This window comes from Heterocephalus glaber, unplaced genomic scaffold (genome assembly GCF_053883595.1).
Source record: "Heterocephalus glaber isolate CG9 unplaced genomic scaffold, H.glaber_assembly_v1.0 deba00001600, whole genome shotgun sequence".
NCBI classification, from domain to species: domain Eukaryota; kingdom Metazoa; phylum Chordata; class Mammalia; order Rodentia; family Bathyergidae; genus Heterocephalus; species Heterocephalus glaber.
Genome location: NW_028258372.1, coordinates 40,411,110 through 40,436,298, shown reverse-complemented (window position 1 = coordinate 40,436,298; position 25,189 = coordinate 40,411,110). Strand labels below are relative to the sequence as shown.

Here is a 25,189-nt window from a genome sequence, read left to right as displayed (position 1 = left end):
GTGTGTGGCGGCAGGAAAGCCAGGAGGGATGGTTCAGAGATGGGACACAGCCCCAGCGTGTAGGCCCTGGGCCCGGCAGCCTCTGAGAAGATAAGATTGATAAGGAGATTGAGTCCTTGAGGGTCTTACAGAAGGTGGGGACTGATTCTTTCTCCTTACTGAGCACTGAGCAAGGTGACATGAGCCCAGACTTGGCAAACGGGAATACAGTTAGGGGACCAGGAGAGAATATTGCCAGCCCACAGATGGGGAACTCCTGTCTCTGGGGATCTTTTAATTTTTTGAGACAGGGTCTCTGTATGTAGTTCAGGCTGGCCTAGAACTTACTGTGTAGCCCAGGCTGGCTGCAAACGAGTCTTGTGGCTGCACATTGTTGGAAACGCTTCATAGATTATCTGTGGTTCTGGTTTGCTCATAGATCTATTTCTTAGGCCTGGGAGAAGGCACTATAGGACAGCAAAAAGTATGAGAGACCCGATAATTTTTCTTTTAATCTTAGATACTCGCATATCCTAGAGATCTGTACTCCTCAGTGTGGTAGCTTAGGAAATGAATATGAATTCATGTGTGTTTAGAGAAGGTGTCAGATCCATCTACCCTAAGTGCTCCTAAAATAAATTGCTGAAAGAAATTTGGATCTAAGATCCCAGGAGTTTTGAAGCTGTCATTTGTCCATAATTCAAATGGAAATAAAAGAATTGTGGCAAGGCAGATAGGACTGGATAAAGCATCTGTTCTTTTAAAAAGAGCTATCTTGAAGACAAAGAACCTCATTAAGGTGACCTTGATGAGTATTGAAGGAATTACATGTGAAATTCCTTAAATAAAAATTTATTTAATTTTGTTTAAAAAGATGAAAGGGCTGGGGATTTAGCTCAGTAGCACCGCCCCTGACTGGCAAGGGCAAGGTCCTGAGTTCAATCCCCGGCACCAAAAAAAAAAAAAAAGAAAAGAAAATATCACTTCTCAGCCTTTTGGCTAAGATCAAGGGTAAAAAAAGATGAAGTTATGGGGAAAAAGCAAGTTAGAGAGACCCCCATCTCTCAGGCTCATACATGTCGTGATGAAGGCTGAGGGGAGCCATCCCTGATGCAGCCCTTGGGTGGGCTTCCTCCTCCACGCTGACCTTCGTCCTTCCGTTCCCCTGGGCCCAGGGACCGTGCCCCCTTTGTCTTCACCTCGGACATGGCATATGTCATCAACGGGGGTGACAAGCCTTCCAGCCGCTTCCATGATTTTGTGGACCTTTGCTGCCAAGCCTACAACCTCATTCGCAAGCACACCCACCTCTTCCTCAACCTCCTGGGCCTGGTGAGAAGCTCCAGCTCTTTCTGAAAACCTCCTCATTATCTGGTGCCATTATTCAAACTGCCCTGGCTTGTTTCAGAGAATTCCTGGAGATCAGCTCCTCTGAGCCCCAGAGGAGTAGCTGTCTGCCCTGGATAGAGGCAGGGACCCTGACCATCTGGGGATATAGGTGTCTGTGTGGGTGTCTGAACCCATTCCCGGCCCTTTATTCCTGTGGCCCCCAGCCATGGCTCACATCTGCCTACCACCCTCTAGAAGGCTCAGGGAGCCTTGCTGTAGGAAATCTTGTCTTGGTGGAGAAGCAGCAGGGCTTCCTCTTGTGATAGGCACCCTCCCTGTTCCTTTCCTCTGTCCAGATGTTGTCCTGCGGGATCCCCGAGCTCTCTGACCTGGAGGACCTCAAGTATGTGTACGATGCCCTAAGACCTCAGGACACAGAGGCCAACGCCACTACCTACTTCACTAGGTAACTCCGTGTGCAGAGTTCCTGAGTGATTCCCAGGCCACCTGGGTGCTGGAGTGGGCCAGGGATGTGGGAAAGACTTAGTACAGACGGCAGAGCCTGGAGCTGGATCTGTTACCCCAACTCCTCTGACTTGGTTACATCATTTTGCTTCTCTCAGCCTCAGTTTCCCACCTGCATCTTGGTGCTAATCTTTGTATACAGAGCTACTATTGTCTCTCTCTTTCTCTTCCTCTTAATTTTTTGAGACACAGTCTCTGTACATAGTTCAGGCTGGCCTTGAACTTACCATGTAGCCCAGGCTGGCCCCAAACAATGATCTTCCTGCCTCAGCTTCCTGAGTGCTGGGATTACAGGCGTGCACCACCATGCCTGGCTCAAGGTTATTGTCATCCCTCTTACCTTATTGCCAAAGACTGTTTACAGGGCAGTGAATAATACAGATTTTGGAATCATTTTTAGCCTGCTGGGTGAGACCCTTCCCCCTTCAAGGGAACTCACTTTTGAATTGAAATTTCCGAAGCTGGGCCTGGTGGGGCACACCTGTAATACCAGCACTTGGGAGGCTGAGGCAGGAGGATCACTGTGAGTTTGAGGCTAGCCTGGGCTACATAGTGATTTTAAAGCCACTTTGAATTACATATTGAGGCCCTGTCTCTAAATAAATTAAATAAGTCAAATCAAATCAAATCTCTGAATTCATCAGTGCTTGGGGAGGTCCCGTGTAGTGAACCTTGGATTCACTTTGACGACACTGTTCAGACATCTGTGCTGAGCCTGCAGTGTCCTAATTCCTCCCTTCCTCGCTTTGACTGCCTTTGGCTCAAATGGACAGAGAAGGGACAGCAGGTCCCAGGAGTCACAGGAACAAACCGCATAAGACAATCATGTGCCTGCTCTGTGTGGGTCTCACACTGGGCACTGCTGCTTCATCTCAGAGTCAGGGCGATGTCCTTGTCACAGCAGAGGGGATTTGTCCGTGGCTACATCCTTTTCTTCCTGTCGTCCTTCCCCCACACCGACAGGTTGATTGAGTCCAGCCTGGGTAGCGTGGCCACAAAGCTCAACTTTTTCATCCATAATCTGGCCCAGATGAAGTTCACAGGCTCGGACGACCGGCTGACTCTTTCGTTTGCCCCTCGAACACACACTCTCAAGAGCTCTGGCCGCCTCTTTGATGTTTTTCTCTGCCGGCACGAGAGAATCTTCCAGCCCAACAAGGGTTATGTAAGTATTTCTCTGCCCTGAGCTTTTCCTGCCCCCTCCTGACTCAGCTTGCTGGGGTTCTATTTCTTCATACTCACACAGAGCGCACTGGCCCTCGCCGAGCCTCGTGTGCCCGGAACAGCTCCAGGCCACTGGCTTCTCCGCTGCTCAGGTGAGCGGAACCGGATGGTAATTCCCTCTGAGTCAAGGGTCCTACACAAAACACACAGTAGAGTTTTGCGTTCAGATTCCCGCACATGCGCTGTCCAGACTAGTGAGCTGCCTTCTGGAAAGCACCCCCCCCCCACCACCACCCCGCACACATGCGCGCTTCTGTTCCGTACTACCCCCCTTCCCTCGGCGCACAGGGTGTGCTGCAAGATTTTGACCTTTGCAGATATATGTGGTGAAGGTGAAGCGAGAGAATGCTCATGAGGCCACTTACATCCAGCGGACATTTGAAGAGTTCCAGGAATTACACAACAAGCTTCGGCTGCTCTTCCCTTCTTCCCTCTTGCCCAGGTAGCTTCCTCCTTTACTCCCTGGGGGCGAAGGGAGTCATCCATGGGGCTGGCAGGACTGCAGGACACAAAAAACCCTTTTAAAGATCCTGCTTCACTTGGCCTGGTATTGATTTTGGTGACAGGTGCTCCCCCTGCTGGCCAATCTGTCCTGGCGCCCAAGCAGCCTTGCTCTAGCCTTGGGCCCGTCAGAGGAAAGCTGGCTGTGGCTAAAGAACGGCCACTGGTTGAATCTGGAACTCTTCCCAAGTGTCCAGTTTATGACAGTTAAACCAGAGCTGGTGCACACTTGTAATCCAGCTACTCAGGAGGCTGAGGCAGAAGGACTGAAAGTTCAAGGCCAGCCTGGGAAATGTAGCAATTTTAGTTTGTCTCAAAATAAAAATAAATAAATAGGGCTGGTGAGCTGGGTGTGGTATTACACACCGGTAATCCCAGCACTTGGGAGGCTGAGGCTAGAGGCTGGCCTCAAGTTCAAGGCCAGCCTGGGCTACAGAGTGAGAACTTGTCTCAAAAATACATAAATGAAGGCCAGGGATTTAGCTCGGTGGTTCCACCTGTCTTGCAAGCTCGGGGTCCCGAGTTTGATCCCCGGTACCAAAAAAAAATACATAAATGAAAATGGGGCTGGAGATATAGTTTAGTGGTAAAGCACTTGCCTAGCATTTCAGTCCCCAGTACTGAAAGAAAAAGAAAAAAGGAACCATTTTTCAAATGGATAAACAAAGCATGGTGTGTATATAGTACATACAATGGAATATTACTCAACCTTAAAAGAGAAGGACATTGTGATTTGTAATTACACGAATGAACCTTGAGGACATTATGCTAAATGAAACAAGCCAGTCATAGGAATCAAATTCTCTGAGTTATCTAGTGGAGTCAGATTCATAGAGACAGAAGTTAAGATGATGGTTGAGGTATTATTGTTTTAATAGATGTGGAATTGCATTTTACAAGATGAAAAGAACTCTAGAGAAAAGAGCTGAGCATAGTGGCACACACCTGTAATCCTAGAATTTGGTAGACTGAGGAAGGACGATCTCCATGAGTTAGAGGCCAACCTGGACTACCAAGTGAAACCCTGTCTCAAAACAAAAAAAGAGTTCTGGAGATAGACCGTGATATGTTGTATAAAACTGTAAATGTCCTTAAGGCCACTGAACTGTTCACTTAAGAATCATTAAAATGGCCAATTTTATGTCTTGTATATTTTTCCACTTTGGTTTCTTTCTTTTTCAGCAGTGGACATTGAACTCAGGGCCTTTGCACTGAACTACAATCCCTATCCGTTTTTAGTTTTTCTTTTGACAGGATCTTGCTAAGTCACTAAGTTGCCCAGCCTGGCTTTGAATTTGTGATCCCTCTGCCTCAGCCTCCCAGAGTGCTGGGATTACAGGCGTGAGCCACTGTGCCCTGTTTTTCTACCATTGGAAAAAAAAATAACCAAGTGAATTCTTACATTGGCAGGGGAAACGGGGCTCCATTGCGCCTGGTCGCAATGCTAAGGAGCCACAGGACTCCGCCTCACAATTTGCTTTTTCTAGTCTGGGGACCTTGGAAGTGTGCGGTGTGTGTGGTGCGAGTGTGCGGGGTGAGGGTCAGACCTGGGAGCAGCCAGGGGGCCGAGGGGGCCTGGAAGGGAGGCTGTTAGATAATAGGGCAGTGACTAGAAACCCAAAGGAAACGTGGCAAAGCTGCGCCTCATTTCCTCCCGTGCTCCCCTGCTTTCTGCCCACCTGCCCCGCCAGCTTCCCAAGTCGCTTCGTGATCAGCCGTTCCCGGGGTGAGGCTGTGGCCGAGCGGCGCAGGGAGGAGCTGAACGGCTACATCTGGCACTTGATCCACGCAGCCCCGGAGGTGGCCGAGGTGGGTAGCCGCCCAGTCCCCTCTGTCACTGCGCATGCGTGGGAAAGCAGGTCTGGCGCCGCCGGGGAGGGGCAGGCCCTTCTGGGGCTGCTAACGGAGCGGAGCGGCCTGTGGGGCGTGGTCCCCTGTCCCCTGCCTCTCCTGGCTGCACAGGGAGCACTTGCCCTGCAGCCGGGAGCACTCAGGGGCTTTTACAGCAGCTGGGACCCAGGGCGACCCAGTAGTCCGAACCGGGGGGAGGGCGGGCGCTGCTTGGGGAAAAGGGGCTTATGAGTAGGTTTGTCATGTGTGTCCGTCTAGATTTTTTTTTTAAAATAAATGGCATTATTATGGCCCTAATGCAGTCATCAGAAATCCTATTACTCTAAATCCCATCTGACTTCCCTTTGCTATGTTTTCTGTTGGTCCATATGCGAGCACCGCTTTTATCATTTTGTAGTAGTCACGTTTTACACAAAATTCTATATTCTGAGACTTTCTCCCTTTAGCATTTAGAGTAAGCATGTGCTAGAACTTTAAATATCTGTACCAAATTACTGCACTGACTTGCAATAATCTAACCCTCTTCTTGTTTTCTGAAAGATTATTTCCATTTTTCTCCATATTGATGCTCAAGTGGATACTTTTACATCGTTAGGAGGGTTTTTGTTCATTTTTGGTTTTGGTTTCAGTCTTTTTGTTTTGTTTGGGTTTTTTTGGTTTTTTTGAGACGGTCTCACTTTGTAGTGCAGCCTGGCCTTGAACTCATATAGCCTAGGCTGATCTTGAAATCTCAGGGTTCTTCCTGCCTCAGCCTCCCGAGTGCTGGGATTACAGGTATGTGGCACCACACCTGCTTTGTTTTTGTTGCCCCTAATTATTCAGGAACTATCCTCCTGAGCAGGCACCTCTGGACAAGAGCAGAGTGCATGTCCTGATTGGGGAGGTAGAAGTTGAAATGAACACTCTGCTTTTTTTTGGTACCAGGGATCGAACTTGGGTCCTCACGCTTGCGCAGCAGGCGGCAAAACTACTGAGCTAAATCCCTGGCCCTTAGAACACACTGCTTTTGACCTGAAGCGACCAAATCTTATTTTTCCTTTTAAAAATCTTTTTAGTATGAAAACCTTGAAGCATAGAGAAAAGCAGAAACATGGTATAATTAGCCTATATGCCTACTACCTAAACAGTTAATATTTTGCCATGTTAGCTTCATCTGTTTTTTTTTTTTTTTTTTTGGTACTGGGGATCGAACTCGGGTTCTTGCGCTTGCGCAGCAGGCGGCAAAACTACTGAGCTAAATCCCCGGCCCAGCTTCATCTATTTTTATGAAGTATTTTAAAACAAATTAGAGACATGATATTGTACCCTTAAATATTAGGCATCTCTGAAAAATAACAACATATCCTTACATAACTGTAGCATTGTTACATCATTCAGCACATGGTCCACGTCCAAAATCTCCCAGATTCTTTTTACAGTTGGTTTGGTTAGCCATGCCCTAAAAAGAAGGACACATATTTGGTTTTCTGTTTCCTGAATCTCTTAATCCGGAGCCGTCCTCCCTCTCCCTGTTGGGCTGCTGTCCTACTGAAGAAGGGCCCTGTTTTCTCATTCCATTCCAGTGCGACCTGGTGTACACCTTCTTCCATCCTCTGCCCCGGGATGAGAAGGCTGCGGGCACCAGCCCGGCCCCAAAGCCCTCAGGTACGGCGCCTTCCCCAAGGGAGCCCTGCCAGCCTCTCGGGAGCCCCCAAGCCTGGTTCTCCTGCCCTGCCCTTCCCGGGACTCTTTCCTGATGCATCTCCTGTCCCTTTTCTTGGCCAGTTCCCTGGTGGGTACTGTGGAGACTGCACCTCCCAACCAGCCCTAAGTCATGGCCAGACCCTGCTTAGGTGGATGGAGCCCATGCATAGCAGGAGCCCGGCTTGGACAGACTGGGGCAGGGGCTGCAGAGAGAAAGCAGAAACCTGCCTGGCACCATCAGGGGCACCGTGGGCCTGCTGACCTTTCTCGGTTTCCTTCATCCCTACAGATGGCACCTGGGCCCGGCCCGTGGGGAAGGTAGGAGGGGAGGTGAAGCTGTCTATCTCCTACAAAAACAACAAACTCTTCATCATGGTGATGCACATCCGCGGCCTGGTGAGTGCTCGCCTACACAGCCTTCACTATCTGGTATGGTTGGGAAGAGCCAGAGCTTCGCCACCCTGGTGTCAGCAGAGTGGCCTCCAGGACTGCATGAGGCAGGCCAGTGCTCGGACCACGCAGTTTGAGACAGAGCAGGGCCTGTTACCTGTGGGCTCTGGCAGCATCCTCCTGAGGGGAATAATGTCAGTACCAAGCTCGTAGGGCTGCCTTGGGGATCAAATAGATAATGCACGGGAAGCACTCACTTCACTGCTATTATTATCATTATGGTGACGTGGTAATTACTACAAAAGAGAGGCCCAAAGGGCTTGTCACTTGGTTATGGTGACAAGGCAGCCACTCCACATCCTTCCTGCATAATCATGCAGTATATACCGACCAAATTTTTGGTACGGACTATAAGAACACTGCGAATAGAATAGGAAGGGAATTCTATAGAATACAAGAGGTGATCAAAATATATGGTAAATATTCGAATTGGTAAAAATTCATTACAGTATGGAGAGGAAGGGGAGGTAAACAGGATTAAGATTCAATATGTACACATACCAGCTCTCCATGATGAACATATTCACCATGTATTGCAAACATGTACTAATAAAAAATAAGTTTTAAAAATGTATTGTTACAGTAAGAAACACATTGCCATTAATTTCTCTCAAAAGACTCCCCTGCGCTTCGAACATGCTCATCCCACTGTTCTTGCCACTTTCTGAAGCAGTCCTGGAAGTCTGGTCTGTGAGGGTCTTTACAAGGTATGATCAAAAATGCAGTGAATGCTGCTGCTGAGTGCCATTCAATGGAAAGGCAGGCTTGTAAAAACCTTATAGTGAGTCTTCATCCACTGTGTTCACCAGATCTGGCACCGTGTGACTTCTGGCTCTTCCATAGTCAAAATGACCTTGAAAAGTAAACATCTTAGATTCAGGGCATCGACACAGGCACAGTGGTACAACCAGACATGAAAGAGGACTTCCGGAATGGCTTCAGAAAATGGCAAGAACAATGGGATGAGTGTGTTCAATACAAGGGGGAGGGTTTGGAGGGGGATTAGTGGCAATGTGCCTTTTACTGTAATTTTTAAAAATTTAAACATTCTCTAGAGTTTTCAGTCTCCAAAGTTTTCACTGCATGCTTGCCAAGTGCTGCACCTCTGGATGCACGGAGAAATGAAACCAAATCCTGTCCTCAGGGAGCACACATTCTAATTGGAAAAGGGAGACAAATACACAAACTACTGCATGGAAGGTGGTGAGCAGAGCTAGGCAAGAAACAAGGCAGAAGGGCCAGGGATTTAGCTCAGTGGTTCTGGCGCCTGCCTTGCAAGTGCAAGGACCCCCCGAGTTCAATCCCCAGTACCAAAAAAAAAAGAAAAAAGAAACAAGGCAGAGAAGGAATCCAGGGTAGGATGGGGACTGGGGGTGGCAGGTGCAGAGTGGTGAGAGAAGGCCTCTTGAGAAGAGGGAGAGAAAGGATGCAGAGGAGCAGTGTGTTGCAAAAGCCCTGAGCCACGGGCTGCTGGATGCTGTCAGGAAGTACAGGGGCCTGGGCTGAGGTGGATGGAGTAACAGGTGGATGGACAGATGGTAAGGTTGGAGAGGGCCTAGTGAGCCAGAGCCTGGGTCCCCCAGTAGGACTCTGGCCTCTCCCCTGAGTGAGAGGTGGGAGAAGACGCACACCTGTGATCCCAGCACTTGAGAGGCTGAGGCAGGAGGATCGCCACGAGTTTGAGGCAAGCCTGGACTACATAGTGAGTACAAGGCCAGTCTGAATGAGACCCTGTCTCAAAAAAATAGTTGTTTTTAAGAGATAGGTAGGACTTGTTGGAGGCTGTTGGGCAGAGACATGGCATGATCTGCTTAAGTTTTAAAAGCTGGGGCCCTGTGGGGGTAGCTCAGTGGTACAGCATGTGTACACAAGGCCCTGGGTTCAACTCCCAGTTCTGGAAAAAGGGATCAAGCTGGATGAATCACTGGTCAGCTGACCTTGAGCAGTAAGCAGCTTAACCTGACTCATGTCTCCACCACGCAGGAGTTAAACAGACCAAATGACAACATGGCTCCGCAAGAAGATGCCTGGGGAGGACGCGATGGCTCACTCAAAAGTGGCCACATTATGGGCTGCCCCGAGCATTTAGACAAAAAGAATATATTTCACAAAGATGAGTCAAAAAAACCCCAACAACAAAGAAGCTTATATTTCCTGTTAGGGCTGGGGATTTAGCTCATCGGTTTCACCGCCTGCTGTGCAAGCGCAAGGACCTGAGTTCGATCCCTGTTACCAAAAAAAAATTTTTAAAAAAGAAGCATATACTTCCTGTAATAGGCAGTCTGACCCATGGGTTAGTGCCCTCCCCCTTGGTACTGGGGATTGAACCCAGGGTCTTTGTACTGTTAAGTTTTTATTTTGAGACAGAGTTGTACTACGTCACTAAGTTGCCCAGGCTGGGTTTTAACTGATCCTCCTGACTTGTGCCCCCACAATGCTGGGATTACAAAGCCAACGCGCCCCACCCTGAGTAATGCTTTAATAGAATACCTGACATAATCATAGTAAGTATCTTTTTTATCGGAATGGAATGAATTGGGAAGCAGATAAATAGTATGCATTGCCAGAAACTAGTGTGGGAGAGGAGTGTAGATCAGGAATGAGGATGAAGAAATGGACAAAACTCTTCAGCTGGTTGTGGTGTTGCATGTCTTTAATCTCACATCTGGGAAGCTGAGGCGGGAGGATCACAAGTTCCTCCTCCTGTCGTGGCCCCCAAGTGCCAGTCTCCGCTCACCCCTCCGACCAAGAAGCCCCAACAGTCTCCAGCCCCCAAGTCCAAGGCGGCATCCGCCTCTCCGGACCTGCCCAAGGGAGAAAAAGAACAACAAGAAGCAACTGAACATATTGATGAAGTACAAAATGAAATAGACAGACTTAATGAACAAGCCAGTGAGGCGATATTGAAAGTAGAACAGAAATAGAACAAACTCTGCCAACCATTTTTTCAGAAGAGGTCAGAATTGATCGCCAAAATCCCTGATTTCTGGGTAACAACATTGGTTAACCATCCACAAGTGTCTGCACTGCTTGGGGAGGAAGATGAAGAGGCAGTGCGTTATTTGACCAGAGTCGAAGTGACAGAATTTGAAGATATAAAATCAGGTTACAGAATAGATTTTTAGTTTGATGAAAATCCTTACTTCGAAAATAAAGTTCTCTCCAAAGAATTTCATCTGAATGACAGTGGTGGTCCATCTTCAAAGTCCACTGAAATCAGATGGAAATCTGGAAAGGATTTGACGAAACGTTCGAGTCAAACACAGCATAAAGCCAGTAGGAAGAGGCAGCATGAAGAACCCGGGAGCTTCTTTACCTGCTTTCCAACCATGCTGATGCAGGTGCAGATGAGTTAGGAGAGGTCATCAAAGATGATATTTGGCCAAATCCCTTGCAGCACTACTTGGTTCCTGATATGGATGACGAGGAAGGCAAAGGAGAAGAAGATGATGATGATGATGAAGAAGAAGGATTGGAAGACATTGATGAAGAAGGGGATGAGGATGAAGGTGAAGAAGATGAAGATGATGATGAAGGGGAAGAAGGAGAGGAGGATGAAGGAGAAGATGACTAATTGAACACTGATGGATTCCGACCTTCTTTTCCCCGCCCCCCTTTTTATTCCCTTTTTTTTTTTTTTTTTTTTTTCTCCAGTCCCTGGGAGCAAGTTGCAGTCTTTTTTCCCCCTCTTGTGCCCAGTCGCCCTGTTCTTGAAGTCTTTTCTCAAACACCGTGGTTCTCAACTTACTTAGTGGGGAGATACCTTGAGCAGAATACAATGGGAAAAGAGTCTCTACAACCTTCTGTCCTAAATTCATTTTGATCCCCTCCTGCCTCACACAAACTGTATGGAATCCACACCACCATGCTCTGTGAGAAAAAAGAAAACCCTTCTGCTCCCTTCGCTCTGCAGGAAGCTGGAGGGCGCTCGGCCCCTATGTAGTAGTGCATAGAAGTCTAGCTCTTTTCCTCCTTTCTCTGTATATTGGGCTCAGAGATTACACTGTGTCTCTATGTGAATATGGACAGTTAGCATTTACCAGCACGTACCTGTCTACTTTCTCTTGATTAATGAAAGAAAAAACTTTAAAAAATGGGGTATAGAAGGTCAGCAAAGGGTGGGTTTGAGATGTTTGGGTGGGTTAAGCGGGCATTTGACAACATGGCTTCTCCTTTGGCATGTTTAATTGTGATGTTAACAGACATCCTTGCAGTTTAAGATGACACTTTTAAAATAAAATCCTCTCCTTCTAATGATGACTTGAGCCCTGCCACTCGATGGGAGGATCAGCAGAACCTGTAGGGTCTTATTTGGAATTGACATTCTCTATTGTAGTTTTGTTGGTTTATTTTTAAATTCTTTTTTGTTTTCACTGGAAAGGAAAAGGTGATGTGCAGTTTTAAACGTTCAAAGTGTACAAGTTGCTTTGTTACAATAAAACATGTGTACGTGGGGGGAAAAAAAACAACAAAAAAACAAGTTTCAGTCCTGCCAGGCAACTTAGTGACTTAGCAAGATCCTATCTCAAAATAAAAAATAATAAGGGCTGGGGATTTAAGTCTGTAAGGGTGCTACGTTCAATCCCCAGTACTGGAAAAAAAAAAAAAAAAAAGAATCGTTATCTTTTCATTGTTGTTTTTGTTGTTACAGCAACTGCTTCAGGATGGGAATGACCCTGACCCCTATGTGAAGATTTACCTCCTTCCTGACCCTCAGAAAACCACTAAGAGGAAAACGAAAGTGGCCCGGAAAACCTGCAACCCTACCTACAATGAGATGGTGTGTGGGGGCATAGGGCAGGGGTTGGCACACTATACCTCTTCTCTTAAATAAAGTTGTATTTGTTACTTGGGGAGGCTGACACAGGAGGGTCATAAGTTTGAGCCGAGCCTGGACAACTTAGCGAGACCCTGGGGATGCAGCTCAGTGTGAAGGTTGTGGGACCCATTCCCAGTACAACACAGATACATAGGCTGTACTGGAGCATGTCTGCCATACTTCCTGACTTGGGTATTGTCTGGCTGCTTTCATTTTGCAGTAGTAGGCTTGTGTACTTGTGGCCTAGACTTTACCTATAAAGCTAAAACTATTTACTATCTGGCCCTTTACATAGAAAGCTTCCTTTTTAAAAGAAAATGTAGTTTAGCCTGGTCTTGAACTCAGTGCGATCCTCGTGGCTCAGTCTCCTGCTTGCAGGCAGGCACTACGCCTGGACTAACAAGCTTTCTGACCCCCTGGCATTAGGATGGCGGCGTGGGGCTTTGCCCGTGGGTGGGAGGAGCCTGCTGGTCTTGGGCTGAACTTGAGCAGCAGCCAGAGGCCCTGGGCTGCTTGGACTCTGTGACCTCCCGTGGATTCTCTGCGGCCCTGGGTTCCCTTGGGCCCTGCAGGGTGGGGAGACACAGGGGCTCTGGCCTGGGACCCGCGCACCTCCTTCTGCCCCATCCCCCTCCCCTCGCTCACACTTCCTTCTCTCCCGGACTCTGGTTTGCAGCTGGTGTACGATGGGATCCCCAAGGGAGACCTGCAGCAGCGGGAGCTGCAGCTGAGCGTGCTGAGCGAGCAGGGGTTCTGGGAGAACGTGCTCCTCGGGGAGGTGCACATCCGCCTGCGGGAGCTGGACCTGGCCCACGAGAAGACGGGCTGGTTCGCACTGGGCTCTCGAAGCCATGGGACCTTGTGAGCCCAGCAGAGCCACGCGGCCCAGGACCTCCAGCTGGTGGCCCGAGCTGGGAGAAATGACTCTCCCCTCGCCGGGAAGGGGCAGGGCCCTTGTTCTGCGGGCCTCCGGGACAGGAGGCGGGGAGCCAGGTGCTCTCGGCCGCCCCTTCCTCCGCAGGCTGGACTTGGGTTGGCCGTGCAGAGCATCCCGGAAGCTGTGAAGTCGCAGCAAAGTTTCAAGTTTACCTTGTGTCAAGGGAGCAATGCCTGGTTTGGTTGTGTGGGGGGCGGGCTGTATGAGGTAGCGGCAGAGGGGAGGGTGGGTGGATATCTTTATTTTTATTTTTAAAAAATGAAATAGTAATGTCCTAGATGGGACAGGAAGCCTTGCGAGAAGGGACATACATATGCCTCAGAAGGCACGAGAGGAAGACTGTTCGGACTTTTGTATGACTAAGGTTCTTACTGGACTTTTCCCTAGGTGTTCGGTTCGGTTCGGCTTTCTAGCTATAGGAATGATGCGGGGAGGGGCCCAGTGGGTCCTCAGGCCCAGCCTCCCTCTCTTCGAGCAGGGCAGCCGGGCGGGGAGGGAAGGGGGCCTGGGCTGGCCTGAAGCCCGGAAGGACCTTTCTGATTTTGCCTCCAAAGGAGAGCGACGTGATACCTACATGTGTAAGGAAGGGCCATCCGTATCATCCGGGTTCCGCCAAGGACCTGTTTTCAGGGACCCGTGTTAGGGGCAAGTTTTTCCTCTCATTTCCCCTCCTTGGTTAGGACTCGGCCTGAATACTGTCTCCTCCCCACCCTCCGTTCTCTCTGCCCTGCTGTGGGCCATCCGGTCCCCGCGAGTAGGCTGGGGGTGCTTCCCCATAGGTCTCTCTGTCAAGTAAGTGTTTCTGGTGGGACAAAATGCTGCCCAGCCCTCAGATGTACCTAGGAGGCAGATGCTAGCGAGGCTGCCTGCTGTGTCACTTCTGCAAAGCATTTCCCTCTCCCTCCTCTTCTTTGTTGTGCTGCTTCTCTCCCAATCGCCTTTTCTGTCACAATTTTTCTGAGAATTCCCCTCATTCTGTGGGGCCATAAACCTGTTTGGAACCAAAGGGCTGCCCAGTCGGAAGCATGGCTGTGGGGTGGAGTCCACAGCGCCACTGTTTTCCCTAGGGATTTTCCTTGCGCTGGAGGAGGCTGGATTTGAGAGGTGCTGGGGAAAGAAACTCCACTCACTGATGTCGCAGGGCAGCAAAGAAATTTAGATTTTTCTTTTACATTAAAAATGCCAAGGATGAAGCTGTCTGTTGGGGGAGCGGGGAGGGATAGAGCCGTTCTGGATATATGGACCATAGATGTGTTACTGGCTTTTTGCCTGTAGCTCATTTTATTTTGACCTTCTGTGCCCCTGATTTGAAGAGGTCTGTACTGTACCCACTTCCCAAACTCCTTGTACCTTCTACTTTCTCTGGAATTGTATTTTCTAATAAATGACATCTGAGAAAAAACTGCCATTTTTTAAAGGTTGGTTGATGTGTAAATGTTTAGATAAAAGCATCTGATGTACAAGGTGAAAAATAAAAATAACAGTGGTTTCATGAATGGTAATGTTGCTATGCCTGGGGCCCAGCAGTAGGCTTTTTTTTTTTCTTTTTTAAGAGTAGGAAAAATTTATTGAGGGAAAGCTTCTAAGAGACAGAAGGGGGACAGGAAAGTGGGTTGCCTGTCCACCCCACTTTTCAAACATGTTTTATACAGCAAAGCCATGTGGTGAGGAAAAACTGTAAGACCCAATGGAAATTTACAAGGTGGGCATGAGGTGGGACAAAACCGTGACCAACTGATAACATTACAAGTACAGTCACCCAGGTAATATTGATTAAATGGGGATCCAATGGGGAAACAAGTCACGTAAAATCGTACTAGGAATGAGCAAGGATTTTCGGAGGAAAGGGGTGGGTCAGGGATCTTTCTAGGAAGATCTTTGTCCCCCACCCAGGTGATTGATACTTATTTAGAATATCAGTCACTGCTATTTATCCTACATGGGTGTGGTAGTTTCCTTTTACTCTTCTGACCTTCAGTGAATGTGTCTTGATTGTCCTCCTTGTTGGCCTCTGAGGCTGCCCTGTCTAACTGCCTACAGAATATCTAATTAACTTAAATATCTGCAATATTCCTTCTTGTGATTACCCTAACTTCTGTGAGGAGGCAAGGTAGAAGACAGGTCTGGCTACTTGCGGCTGAAGAGGGCTGTAGTTTGCATCAGCAGCCAGTTACTCTACAGAGGGTCTATCTAAAGGGCTTCCATGGGTGCCAGGCTGTTATCTTGGGGTCTGCAGGAGACAAAGCCAAAGAAACAGTTAAGAATACCTGGGCCAAATTATAAGGTCAGCAGGATTACAATGAATATAGCCAACAAGTGTTTCCACCAGGAGGAGTAATAGCCTCCCACAAAGTGGATAAAGAGAAGGTCTGGGGGACTTCAGAATCCAACATAGAAGTCGTATTGCGTAGTTTAACAGTTATGAGCTGTTTACAAGGTCCATCTGGTGGATCCCAGTAAAAGAAGTCTAGCACTTTTGTCACTGGTTCCATTTGTGTGACTACTTGGTTTGCCAGCCTCCTTTACCAGCGAGCAATCTATCTTCCTCAGGGAACTCATATCCTTACTACAGTAGGTACTCTCCGACCAGTAATCTCGGTGCAAGACCTCCAAAATGATATGGGGGGGGATGAGATGTAACTCCCAAACCTGCTAGGTATCTGAAATGCGAGTTCCTGTTCTCTAAAATCGAAGAATAAATTCTAGGAACAACGGAGGTTAAGAGTAGGAAAAATTTATTGAGAGAGCCAGAGATTTAGCTCAGTGGTTTTGCCGCCTGCTGCGCAAGCGCAAGGACCCGAGTTCGATCCCCGGTACCAAAAAACAAAAAACAAAAAAAAATTTATCGAAAGACTTCTAAGAGACAGAAGGGGGACCGGAAAGTGGGTTGCCCCTGCAGTAGGCATTTTTGCATTTGTCAGCTGAATGAAGCCAGGCCACAACTTCACGAGGTGGTTATGGTTAACTGTTTTTCAGATAAGAAATTGAGGCTGAGAGAGATTAAGCAACTTGCCCCTGGCACAAAGCCAGTCTTGAAACTGGAGTTTGAACCCAGGTTCATTTGACTCCAAACCTTATGCTAGTCCTCCTAGGCAACGTGTAATACAGGCCCTTAAGGTGGTACCATATTGATAGTTTTCAAAGTGCTTTCACATACATGCCATTTTGCCCCATTACAATTATTTGTTGGCAAGTTGATATGGCTTATTCATTCCACAAACATTTACTGTATGAACTAACATTACCCAGAGGTGTGCCGCCTTTCACAGAGAATAGAGGAAACTTCTAGAATTGTGTACTGTGGTCTTGTACCAGGCATCTGGTGGCAGGTTGCAAAAATGTTAAAATAGCTGGATGTAATGGTGTGGAAGGATCACGCCTGTGATCCCAGCTACGTGGGAGGCTGAGGCAGGAGGATGGCGAGTTCAAGGCCAGCCTGGGGAATTTAGCAAGACCCTATCTCAAAATAATATTGAGAAAGGGCTGGGAGTGTAGCTCCGTGGTAGAGTGCTTGCCTGGTATGTGGAAGGCTCTGGGTTTAATCCCCAGTACTAAATAAAGGAATGAGACAGTGCTCTGCATTTACATTTTCTGTCTGGTGATTTTTTTTTTTTTTTTTTTTTTGGTACCGGAGAGGTACCACTGAGCTAAATCCTTGGTCCCTGTCTGGTGATATTTAACCAACCCCATTTTATTTTATTTTTATTTTGGTACCGGGGATCAAACTTAGGTCCTTGTGCTTGCAGAGCAGGTGGCGAAACCACTGAGCTAAATCCCCGGCCCCCAACTCCATTTTATAAGAGAATCTTAACCTCTTGAGGCACCTGACAACTACCAAGCTGTTAGAACTGTAGCCCAGAAGTGAACCCCAAAATGGAGGATGGAGGTGAAGTGACCCTTATTCAAGCATTTTACCTGCAAGTTCAAAAACCTGGGCAGTTAGGAGTCATATTTCATGCGGGGAGGTTGGTGGGAATCCAAGGGATTTTCAGAGAATAAGTAGGAAGTATCAATGGCTGCATTTCTTGGTGGGTTTGAAGTGTCGCTGCTATCCTGGCCAAGTCCCTTAGGACCTTTTAAAAGTCAGAACTGGAGTCTGGCAAGAGTCTTAGTTAAGGATCTGTCTTGGCCAAATGGGGTAGAAATCTGAACCTCCAGAGGGAGGGGAATGAGATCTGGGGATTGAGAGAGAGAGGGGCCCAGGAGAGGAGAAACACAAGAAGCCCAGAAGGCCAGGTTTTCAAAGTTCGAAGAAGTAGCAAAAATGAGGCTACCCAACTTGCTGGGATGTGTGTATGGGAGAATATACAGGATTTGAAAGGTCAAAAATGAGGCAGTAGGGCCGGGGATTTAGCTCAGTGGTGCTGCCACCTGCCTTGCAAACGCAAGGTCCTGAGTTCGATCCCCGGTACCCCCCCCTCAAATGAGGCAGTATTTGAAGTGGAAAGGTGATCTGGGGGGTGGACTTATCTGAGGGGTTGGATCAGCTCAACAAACCACACTTGTGTTCTCCTGGGTGTCAAGCACTGCGGCTGCCCAGACAAAGGTGTGGGTCCTATTGTCAGGGAGCTCAGGACAGCAGGGCAGGCACCGTGGAAACAAAGTCTTCCCTCCGTATTCACGGGTTACACATTCCACAGATTCAGCCAAGGGAAAATATTTCCCAAAAGAATTTTTTAAATCGCACTGAATATGTAGACTTCCCCCTTCTTGTCATTCCTTAAAGTATACAGCATGACAACTGTTTATATGCATTTATAATAAGCATTAAACGCTGCCTGCTGTGCAAGCGCAAGGACCCGAGTTCGATCCCTGGTACCAAAAAAAACCACACAAAAAACCAAAAATAATAAGCATTATAAGTAATAAGAGATGATCTAAGCATACAGGAGGATGCATGTGGGTTATATGCAAATACTGTACCATTTTAGAGGAGGGATTTGAGCATTTGTGGATTTTGGTACCTGCGGAGGATCCTGGGACCAATATCCCAATACTGAGGGACAGCTGCAATTACAGTACAGTCTGCCATAGACAGGGCGGACAGGGAGAGGGATGGGATGGGTGGAGTAGCTTCACAGAGGAGATTTGAACTGAGTTTTAACATCAATCAGAGCCAGCTGTGGTGGTGCCCAGCCCTTGGGAGGCTGAGGCAGGACGATTGCCACAAGTTCAAGGCCAACCTGGACTAATAGTGAGTTCAAGGCTAGTCTGAACTACATAGCAAGTCCCTGTCTCAAAAATAAATAAATAAATAAAGTCAGAGCGGGGCATGGTGGCACAAGTCTATAATCCCAGTACTCAGAAGGCTGAGGAAGGAGGATTTCTGCAGGTTTCAGGCCAGCCTGGGCTACACAGTAAGTTCAAGGCCAGCCTGAATTACATAGTGAAACCCTCACTCAGAAAATCCCTCCCAAAAAACCAATAAAATAAGCCAATCAAAACTCCTGATTTTATTCAGTGTGGTGGAGATGCTATTGCAGGGGTTGTTTTGGCTTGGTTTTTCAGACAGGTACCTGTGTGGCCCAGGCTGGCCTGCAATTTGCAATGCTCCTGCCCCAGGGCTGGGATCGAGGCTTGCACCATGGTGCCCAGCTCACCAGGGGATTTGGGGAAAGGCATGATGGTAATCCAGTTTGTTTTAAAGGATCATTCTGGGGCTAGGTATGTACTCAGTGTGAGAGCGCATGCCTGGCATGTGTGAGGCCTGGGGTTCAAGGCCGGGTACTGCATAGGGAGGGACAGGAGTTTACCTCAGAGGTCAAGCATTTGCCCAGCAGGCAGGTGGCCCTGGTAATGGTCCCCTGCAAGGACAGGAGAAGGGGATGCTCCTGGGGCTGAGAAGTCGAGATTCTGTTACAGGCCTCTGCTAGTTCCTGGGTATTTGCTGTCAACCTTTGCTGCTCTGGCTCACAGACATGGCCCCTGACCTCGGCCTTTGTGTCCAGGTGGTTTCCCCCCGTGTGTGCTCACGTGTCTAGTTTCTACTTCTTACAAGGACACGGTCGCACTGGACTAGGGCATGTCCTAATGACCTCATCTTGGATGTCTGTGAAGAATCCGCGGTATTTCCACATCAGGTCACACTCACAAGTCCTGTGAGCTTGGTTTTCAGCATCTCTTGGGGAGCACAACTCAGCCCCTAACAGCCTGGAGAGGGTGGAGACAGCAAAACTTCTTGGTGGCCATGACAAGGCCTGTGTGCACGAGCGGTGGGAGTGAAAGCCACCTTGGGTAGGTTGGAGAGAAAACAGGAGAGAATGGAGACCAGGAGCACACGCAGCTCTCGAGAAATTCAGCTGTTGTGGTGCAGGAATTTGGAGGGGCATGAAACTTGGAGAGATTTTTAAGATAGGCAATATTAAACTACATGAGTGTAAATGATCTAACTTGTGTGCTATGGAAGAGAAGGGATGACAGAGGTGGGATTTAGAAAGGAAGGGCTGGGTTCCAGGGGGCCCGTGGCTTGTAGGGAGACTGAAGGCGGAGTTGTGGCTTGAGCCGCAGGTGGCTCTGGTGTGGGAAAGATGAGCCATGTAAGTTTGGCTCTGTTTCCTGGATGAAGTCAGAGGTGGGAGCCTAAACTGAGAATGTGTTTTACGGGGGAGGCTGGGAATCTGGAGGAGGAGGCGCTGTGAAGTAGCCCAAGTGTGGAGCAGCAGAGCTCCGGGAACTACCTGGCCTTGACCAGGTCAGGGGTCACACAGGCGCCAAATGCGTGGGTAGTTCTGTTTAACTAGGGCTGGAATAGGGCCAGAGAAGGATGTTAGAGCGGGGCAAGAGAGAAAAGGGTCTCTGTAAGGGGGTGATTTTAACAACGGATCAAGACAGGAAATGAGGAGGTGCTGGGTCACAAAAGAGTGGTCTCGGCCATGGTTTGTGGTCTCTGAGTGCTGAAGGAGCTGAATGGGGACCTCGGGCAGTGAGCCCAGCCGGAAAGGTAGGAGGTGGCAGAGGGCTGGATACTCGGCGATCAGATTTTAGAAGCAGTGCCAACTCTGGAAAATAGTCAAAGCTATGTACTTTTTCCTCAGGCCTGGCAAAATCTTTTCCAATAAACACAATGAACTGAGGTTTTAATTATCTGCTGCCAAACTGCCAGTCAGATCGCCAGTCCAAGGACTCCCTGTCTTCAGCAGCTTGCACACAGCCATGGCAATGAATTGTTAGCCCCGTGTGCAGAGCTCCCCTCCCCTCCTCGCTGAAGCAGGCTGGGTTGTGAGTGAGACAGACAAGCAACATCACAAATTCTCAGAGCTGAAAATACTTCGTTGTTTTCCCCATAGAACAACTTTTTCTAAAGAGGGTCTCGCTGGCCTTGAACTCACAGTGATCCTCCTGCCTCAGCCTCCCGAGTGCTGGGATTACAAGTGTGCACCACCGCTCCTGGCACCTAAAACAACTTCTGGGCCGGGGATTTAGCTCAGTGGCACCGAGCCTGCCTCGAAAGCGAAAGGTCCTGAGTTCAATCCCCAGAACCAAAAAAAACCCAAAGAACAACAACAGAAAAACTCCAAAACAACTTCTAAGGTAAGGGAGAGTAAAAGTTATATCTAATGACTAGATGGGGATGGAGAAGCCCATCCAAGAAAGGTTTAAGACATTGCTTTTAGGGGCATGTGGCGTCATTCAGTGAGTAAGTTGAGTGGAATGCAAGAGGCTTTGCTATAAGGAAGCTGCTGTTATTTTCAAGTATTACTCTTTCATTCATTCAACAATTGTTGTTGTTGTTGTTGTTGTTATCTGATATGGGGTATTGAACCCAGGGCCTCACACATGCTAGGCAAGCACTCTATCATTGAGCTACATTCCTAGTCCTTTTATTTTTTGAGACAGGATCTAGCTAGATTGTGTGGGCTGGCCTCAAATTTTCAGTCCTTCTGCCTCAGCCTCCAGAGCAGCTGGGATTACAGGCATGTGCCTGGCCAACAAATTACTGGGAACCTATTTTATGTCAGTCAACCTACTAGGTCAGTCAATTTTTTTTTTTTTTTGGTCTTAAGATCCCTCTACACACTTAAAAATTGAAGACATACCCCCTCCCACTTTTGTTTTTGCAGATTCTGTTGTTTTTTGGGGTACCAGGGATTGAACTCGGGCCCTTGCCCATTCGAGGAAGGCGCTGGAACCACTGAGCTAAATCCCTGGCCCTTTTGTTTTGTTTTTTGAGACAGGGTTTCACTATGTAGCCCAAGCTGGCCTCGAACTTGCAGTGGTCCTACTGTCTCAGCCTCCCGAGTGCTGAGATTGTGCCACCACACCTGGCTGTTTTTGCAGATTATATCTCTTGATGTTTACTATTTTAGAGCTGAAAGCTAAGGAATTTAAAAATATTCACTTAAAAATAATAGGGCCTTTTTTTTTTTGTACCAGGGATGGAACGCAGGACCTTGGGCTTGCCAGGCAGGCAGCAGAACCACTGAGCTTAATTCCTCAGGGGCCTTTATATATTAACATAAGTAACTTTTTCTGTTTTTTGTTTTTCTGAGACAGGGTCTCTCTATGTAGTTCAGGCTGGCCTTGAATTTAGTGATCCTCCTGCCTCAGCCTCCTGAGTGCTGGGATTACAGTACAGATAATCCCAGTACTACCACTACACCCGATAGAGATAATCCCAGCACTGCCACTACACCTGATACTCTTGATAAACTTTTCCTGTTTTGAAAAATAATTTTTCATTTATTTAAAAAATGTAGCTGGGTATGATGGCACATGTCTGTAATTCCAGCACTCAGGAGGCTGAGGCAGGAGGAGGATCACTGTGAGTCCAAGGCCAGCCTGTACTACAAACTGAGAACTTGTCTCAAAAAGAAAAAAAAAAAATCCCAAACGTCTTTAGTGTGTGGCTTTATTTTATATTAAAATAATGGGAATCTCATCTCTAGCTGCTTTTACATTCAATCTGTTGCCAGATCATATGCACCAAGTATCCTGTAGACTTCATTACACACCCATGAGAAAACGAATGTGGAGACGAAACAAGCCCAACATGACGGTGCATGCCTGTAATCCCAGGCATGGCAGGACTGCAAATTTGAGCCAGCCTGGACAATTTAGTGAGTTTGTTTCAAAACAAAATGAAAAGGGTTGGAGATGCAGCTCAGTGGTAGAGCATTTGTCTAGCATGCATGGTGGTGGTGGTGGTGGTGTGAAAGTTTAGAACTTTGATGAAAATGTCTTTTACTGTAAGGACCCTGTGAAATGATTTCAAAAGAGAAACCTCATTAGCATTTCCGCTGTCTCTCCTGTGGTGAGCGCATCATGTGGTGAATCCTGAGTGCACATGCACATGTCAAACTGTGCCCTGAGGATAAAGCAAGTTCTAATGTATGGGGAAAGGATTAAATATTTGTTTTCTGAAAAGTTACTTTGTATTTTGTTTTCTATTAAAATGTATTTAGTTTAAAAAAAGAGAAACCTCAGAGCTGGGTGTGGTGGTGCATAACTTGTAATTCCAGCACACAGGAGGCTGAGGCAGGAGGATTTCCCATGAGTTCAAGGCTAGTCTGGGCTACAGAGTGAGTTCAAGGCCAGCCTGGACAACATAACGAGACTCTGTCTCAAAAAAACAAAAAAGAGCCTTGAGGATGCCTAAACTGCTGTGCTAGGTATTAGGATACAGCCAGCCCTCTAGGGCCAGGATTTAGCTCAGTAGTTTCACCACCACCTGCTTTGCAAGCACAAGGTCCCGAGTTCGAGCCCCGGTACCAAAAAAAAAAGAAAAAAGGGATACAGCCCTCAAGGAGCTCAGAGAGCAGCAGGAGTGAACATTTTCAGGGATACATAATAAAGTGCTAGGAGAGCTCAGAGAATTCTGACTGGGAAGGGCAGCACAGGTTTCAAGCCTACAGTAACCTGTGAGTTGGATCCTAAAGCACGAATATGTCAGTAACTCAAAAGTGGGGAGCTTCCTGGCCAAGCGCCAGCATGAGGAATGGTATGAGACCAGGGCCAGTGAGGCCAGTGCTCTCCAGTGTAACGTGCACGAAGAGAAGCAGCGAAGCGGGGGAAGAAGCTGGAAGAGCATGGTGGGAGGTCAGGCTGAATGAGCCTTTATTCTGCAGCTGTGGGAAGCGGGGAGGACTGAAGCAGAACAGCACGGCTAATAACAGCTCATGTTTACGCCCCTGTGCTATCTGGGCCTGGCACTGCGTTCGGAGCCTAGTTCTCCCCAACCCAGGGAAAGAGGAATTGCAGTATTAGCCCCACTTTACAATGAAAGGAACTACGCGCTGGGTGTGGTGGCCTGGCCTGTAATCCCAGCACTCGGGAGGCTGAGGCAGAAGGATCACCGAGTGTTCCAGGCCAGCCTGAACTGCACAGCGAGACCCTGTTTCACACACACACACACACACACACACACACACACACACACAAAAACCCCCCAAAAAACAAAAAAAGGAACTATGGCTTCCAGTAATTAATTTGCATACTTGAATGAATCTTTTACTATGAAAACTACTATTAATATATTTTTCTAAAGGTTTTAGGATTGAGAAAGTACGTATTTCTGAGCAGCTGCTTCCCCCCTGCCCTCAGATCTTTCTGTGTTCCTCGTTCTCATTAGTTACTACTCTCCTTCTGTCCTTGTCATTTGACTTCGGAGCTATCGATTAAAGCGTTTTAGCAGAAATACGCAAATGAATACCAAACTCACAAGAATCAAACACAGCACCTGAAATTGCCAGACACTTTTTTTCAAAGGATAACGGTCACCTGTGCTTCCCTGTGATTCTGGTTGCTCAGAAAGTAAATATGAGTTGAACGTGTTGCCTGCTCGAAAGCAGTTTGGGGGATTCAACCTTCTGTGACTTGAGCTCGCCCCCCAATAAAACTATAGTATTATTAAGGAGACATCACCGGGGTTTTCATTTGTGTGGGGTACATGTCAGTTGATCGCCCAAAGACCTCAAACCTGGATCCCAGACAACACTAAATAGTAATTTAGAAATCCTAGGGCGGAGGCCACAGGAACGCCTAATTCATTTCTCATTTGAGTTTTTCAGTCTTTTCACTTCAGGTGATTCTTGTTTTAATACCAGACAGCATCACCCAACTCGTACATTAAAGATCTCCGCTCGACGGTCTACGTAGCACTCAACACTACTGCAACGTCGATATATAAACCTAAAATCAGCGTACACACTTCCTCGCGTACCCGCCCCGAAAAGGGCTCGCGAGAAACTCCGTTACTTGAGATCCTCCCACCGCTCCAGGCCCTTTAACCCAGAGGGCGGACGGTGGGGTCTCCCAGGAGACCACGCTCTCGCGCATGCGCACAGCCTAGGCCAGGCTGATGCAACCTTCAGCCTGAGAGCGGCTCCACCGAGAGTAAGGAAGCCGACAGGGACATCTGGCAAACCAATCAGCGGCCACGCGGAAGTGTGAGCAAAGACCCGCCCCTGGGGCTATGCAAAATATGTTGGGCTGCGCCAGGTTGGTGGCGTAGACTCCCGCCGTCCTTCGTCTCATCCGGTAGCTCTAGAGCCGTCCAGCCTCAGCGTCTGCTCTGCGGCCATTTTGGACTTCGCTTCCACCCTCACCCTCCCGTCTACCCAGCCTTCCCTGCCCGCGCTGTTCCGGGCCTTATAACGCTCGGTATCTGGGAAAGTGGCCGCCGCGGGAGGGCTCCTGTAAATGCTGGAGAAGTCTCGCGCGGACTAGGACGCCTCCTCCTCTGCCAGGATGGCTCTCACCTCCGCCGCCGCCTCCTGTGCTAACCTCTGGATTTTGTGGTCTGCCGCTCACTGCCGACGCTGCTGCCGTGTGTGGCTGTCCTGCAGGCGCAGGGACCTTCCTGGAACACCGACTCCGCCGCCGGGCAAGGCCAAGACTGTGTAGGCCTCCCTCTCCGAGTGCCGTCAGACCAGCCCGAGAGACTGCTGAGAAGC

At 48.2% G+C, this 25,189-nt stretch overlaps 1 protein-coding gene, 1 long non-coding RNA gene and 1 pseudogene across 9 annotated transcripts in view; 2 read left to right on the top strand and 1 right to left on the bottom strand.

Moving 5' to 3' along the window:
* Positions 1-14,794, top strand: part of Pik3c2b (phosphatidylinositol-4-phosphate 3-kinase catalytic subunit type 2 beta) — a 69,204-nt gene extending 54,410 nt beyond the window's left edge. For all 8 annotated transcript variants that reach the window (XM_021242278.2, XM_087193941.1, XM_021242277.2 and 5 more), the window contains 9 exons: positions 1,155-1,311; positions 1,665-1,774; positions 2,797-2,998; positions 3,375-3,499; positions 5,250-5,367; positions 6,972-7,053; positions 7,382-7,488; positions 12,194-12,322; positions 13,038-14,794. In XM_021242278.2, coding sequence (XP_021097937.1) covers positions 1,155-1,311; positions 1,665-1,774; positions 2,797-2,998; positions 3,375-3,499; positions 5,250-5,367; positions 6,972-7,053; positions 7,382-7,488; positions 12,194-12,322; positions 13,038-13,226 — 1,219 coding nt within the window. In that variant the 3' untranslated portion in view covers positions 13,227-14,794. The remainder of the gene's footprint in view (positions 1-1,154; positions 1,312-1,664; positions 1,775-2,796; positions 2,999-3,374; positions 3,500-5,249; positions 5,368-6,971; positions 7,054-7,381; positions 7,489-12,193; positions 12,323-13,037) is intronic.
* Positions 465-25,183, bottom strand: LOC110345298 (uncharacterized). Its single transcript, XR_015444254.1, has 4 exons — positions 24,995-25,183; positions 6,759-6,847; positions 3,423-3,556; positions 465-3,190 (listed from the first exon to the last, which is right to left on the bottom strand). It is a non-coding gene; the product is annotated as an uncharacterized LOC110345298 (long non-coding RNA).
* LOC106010829 (protein SET-like) lies at positions 10,200-12,186 on the top strand (annotated as a pseudogene).
* Positions 25,184-25,189: the final 6 nt, after the last annotated feature.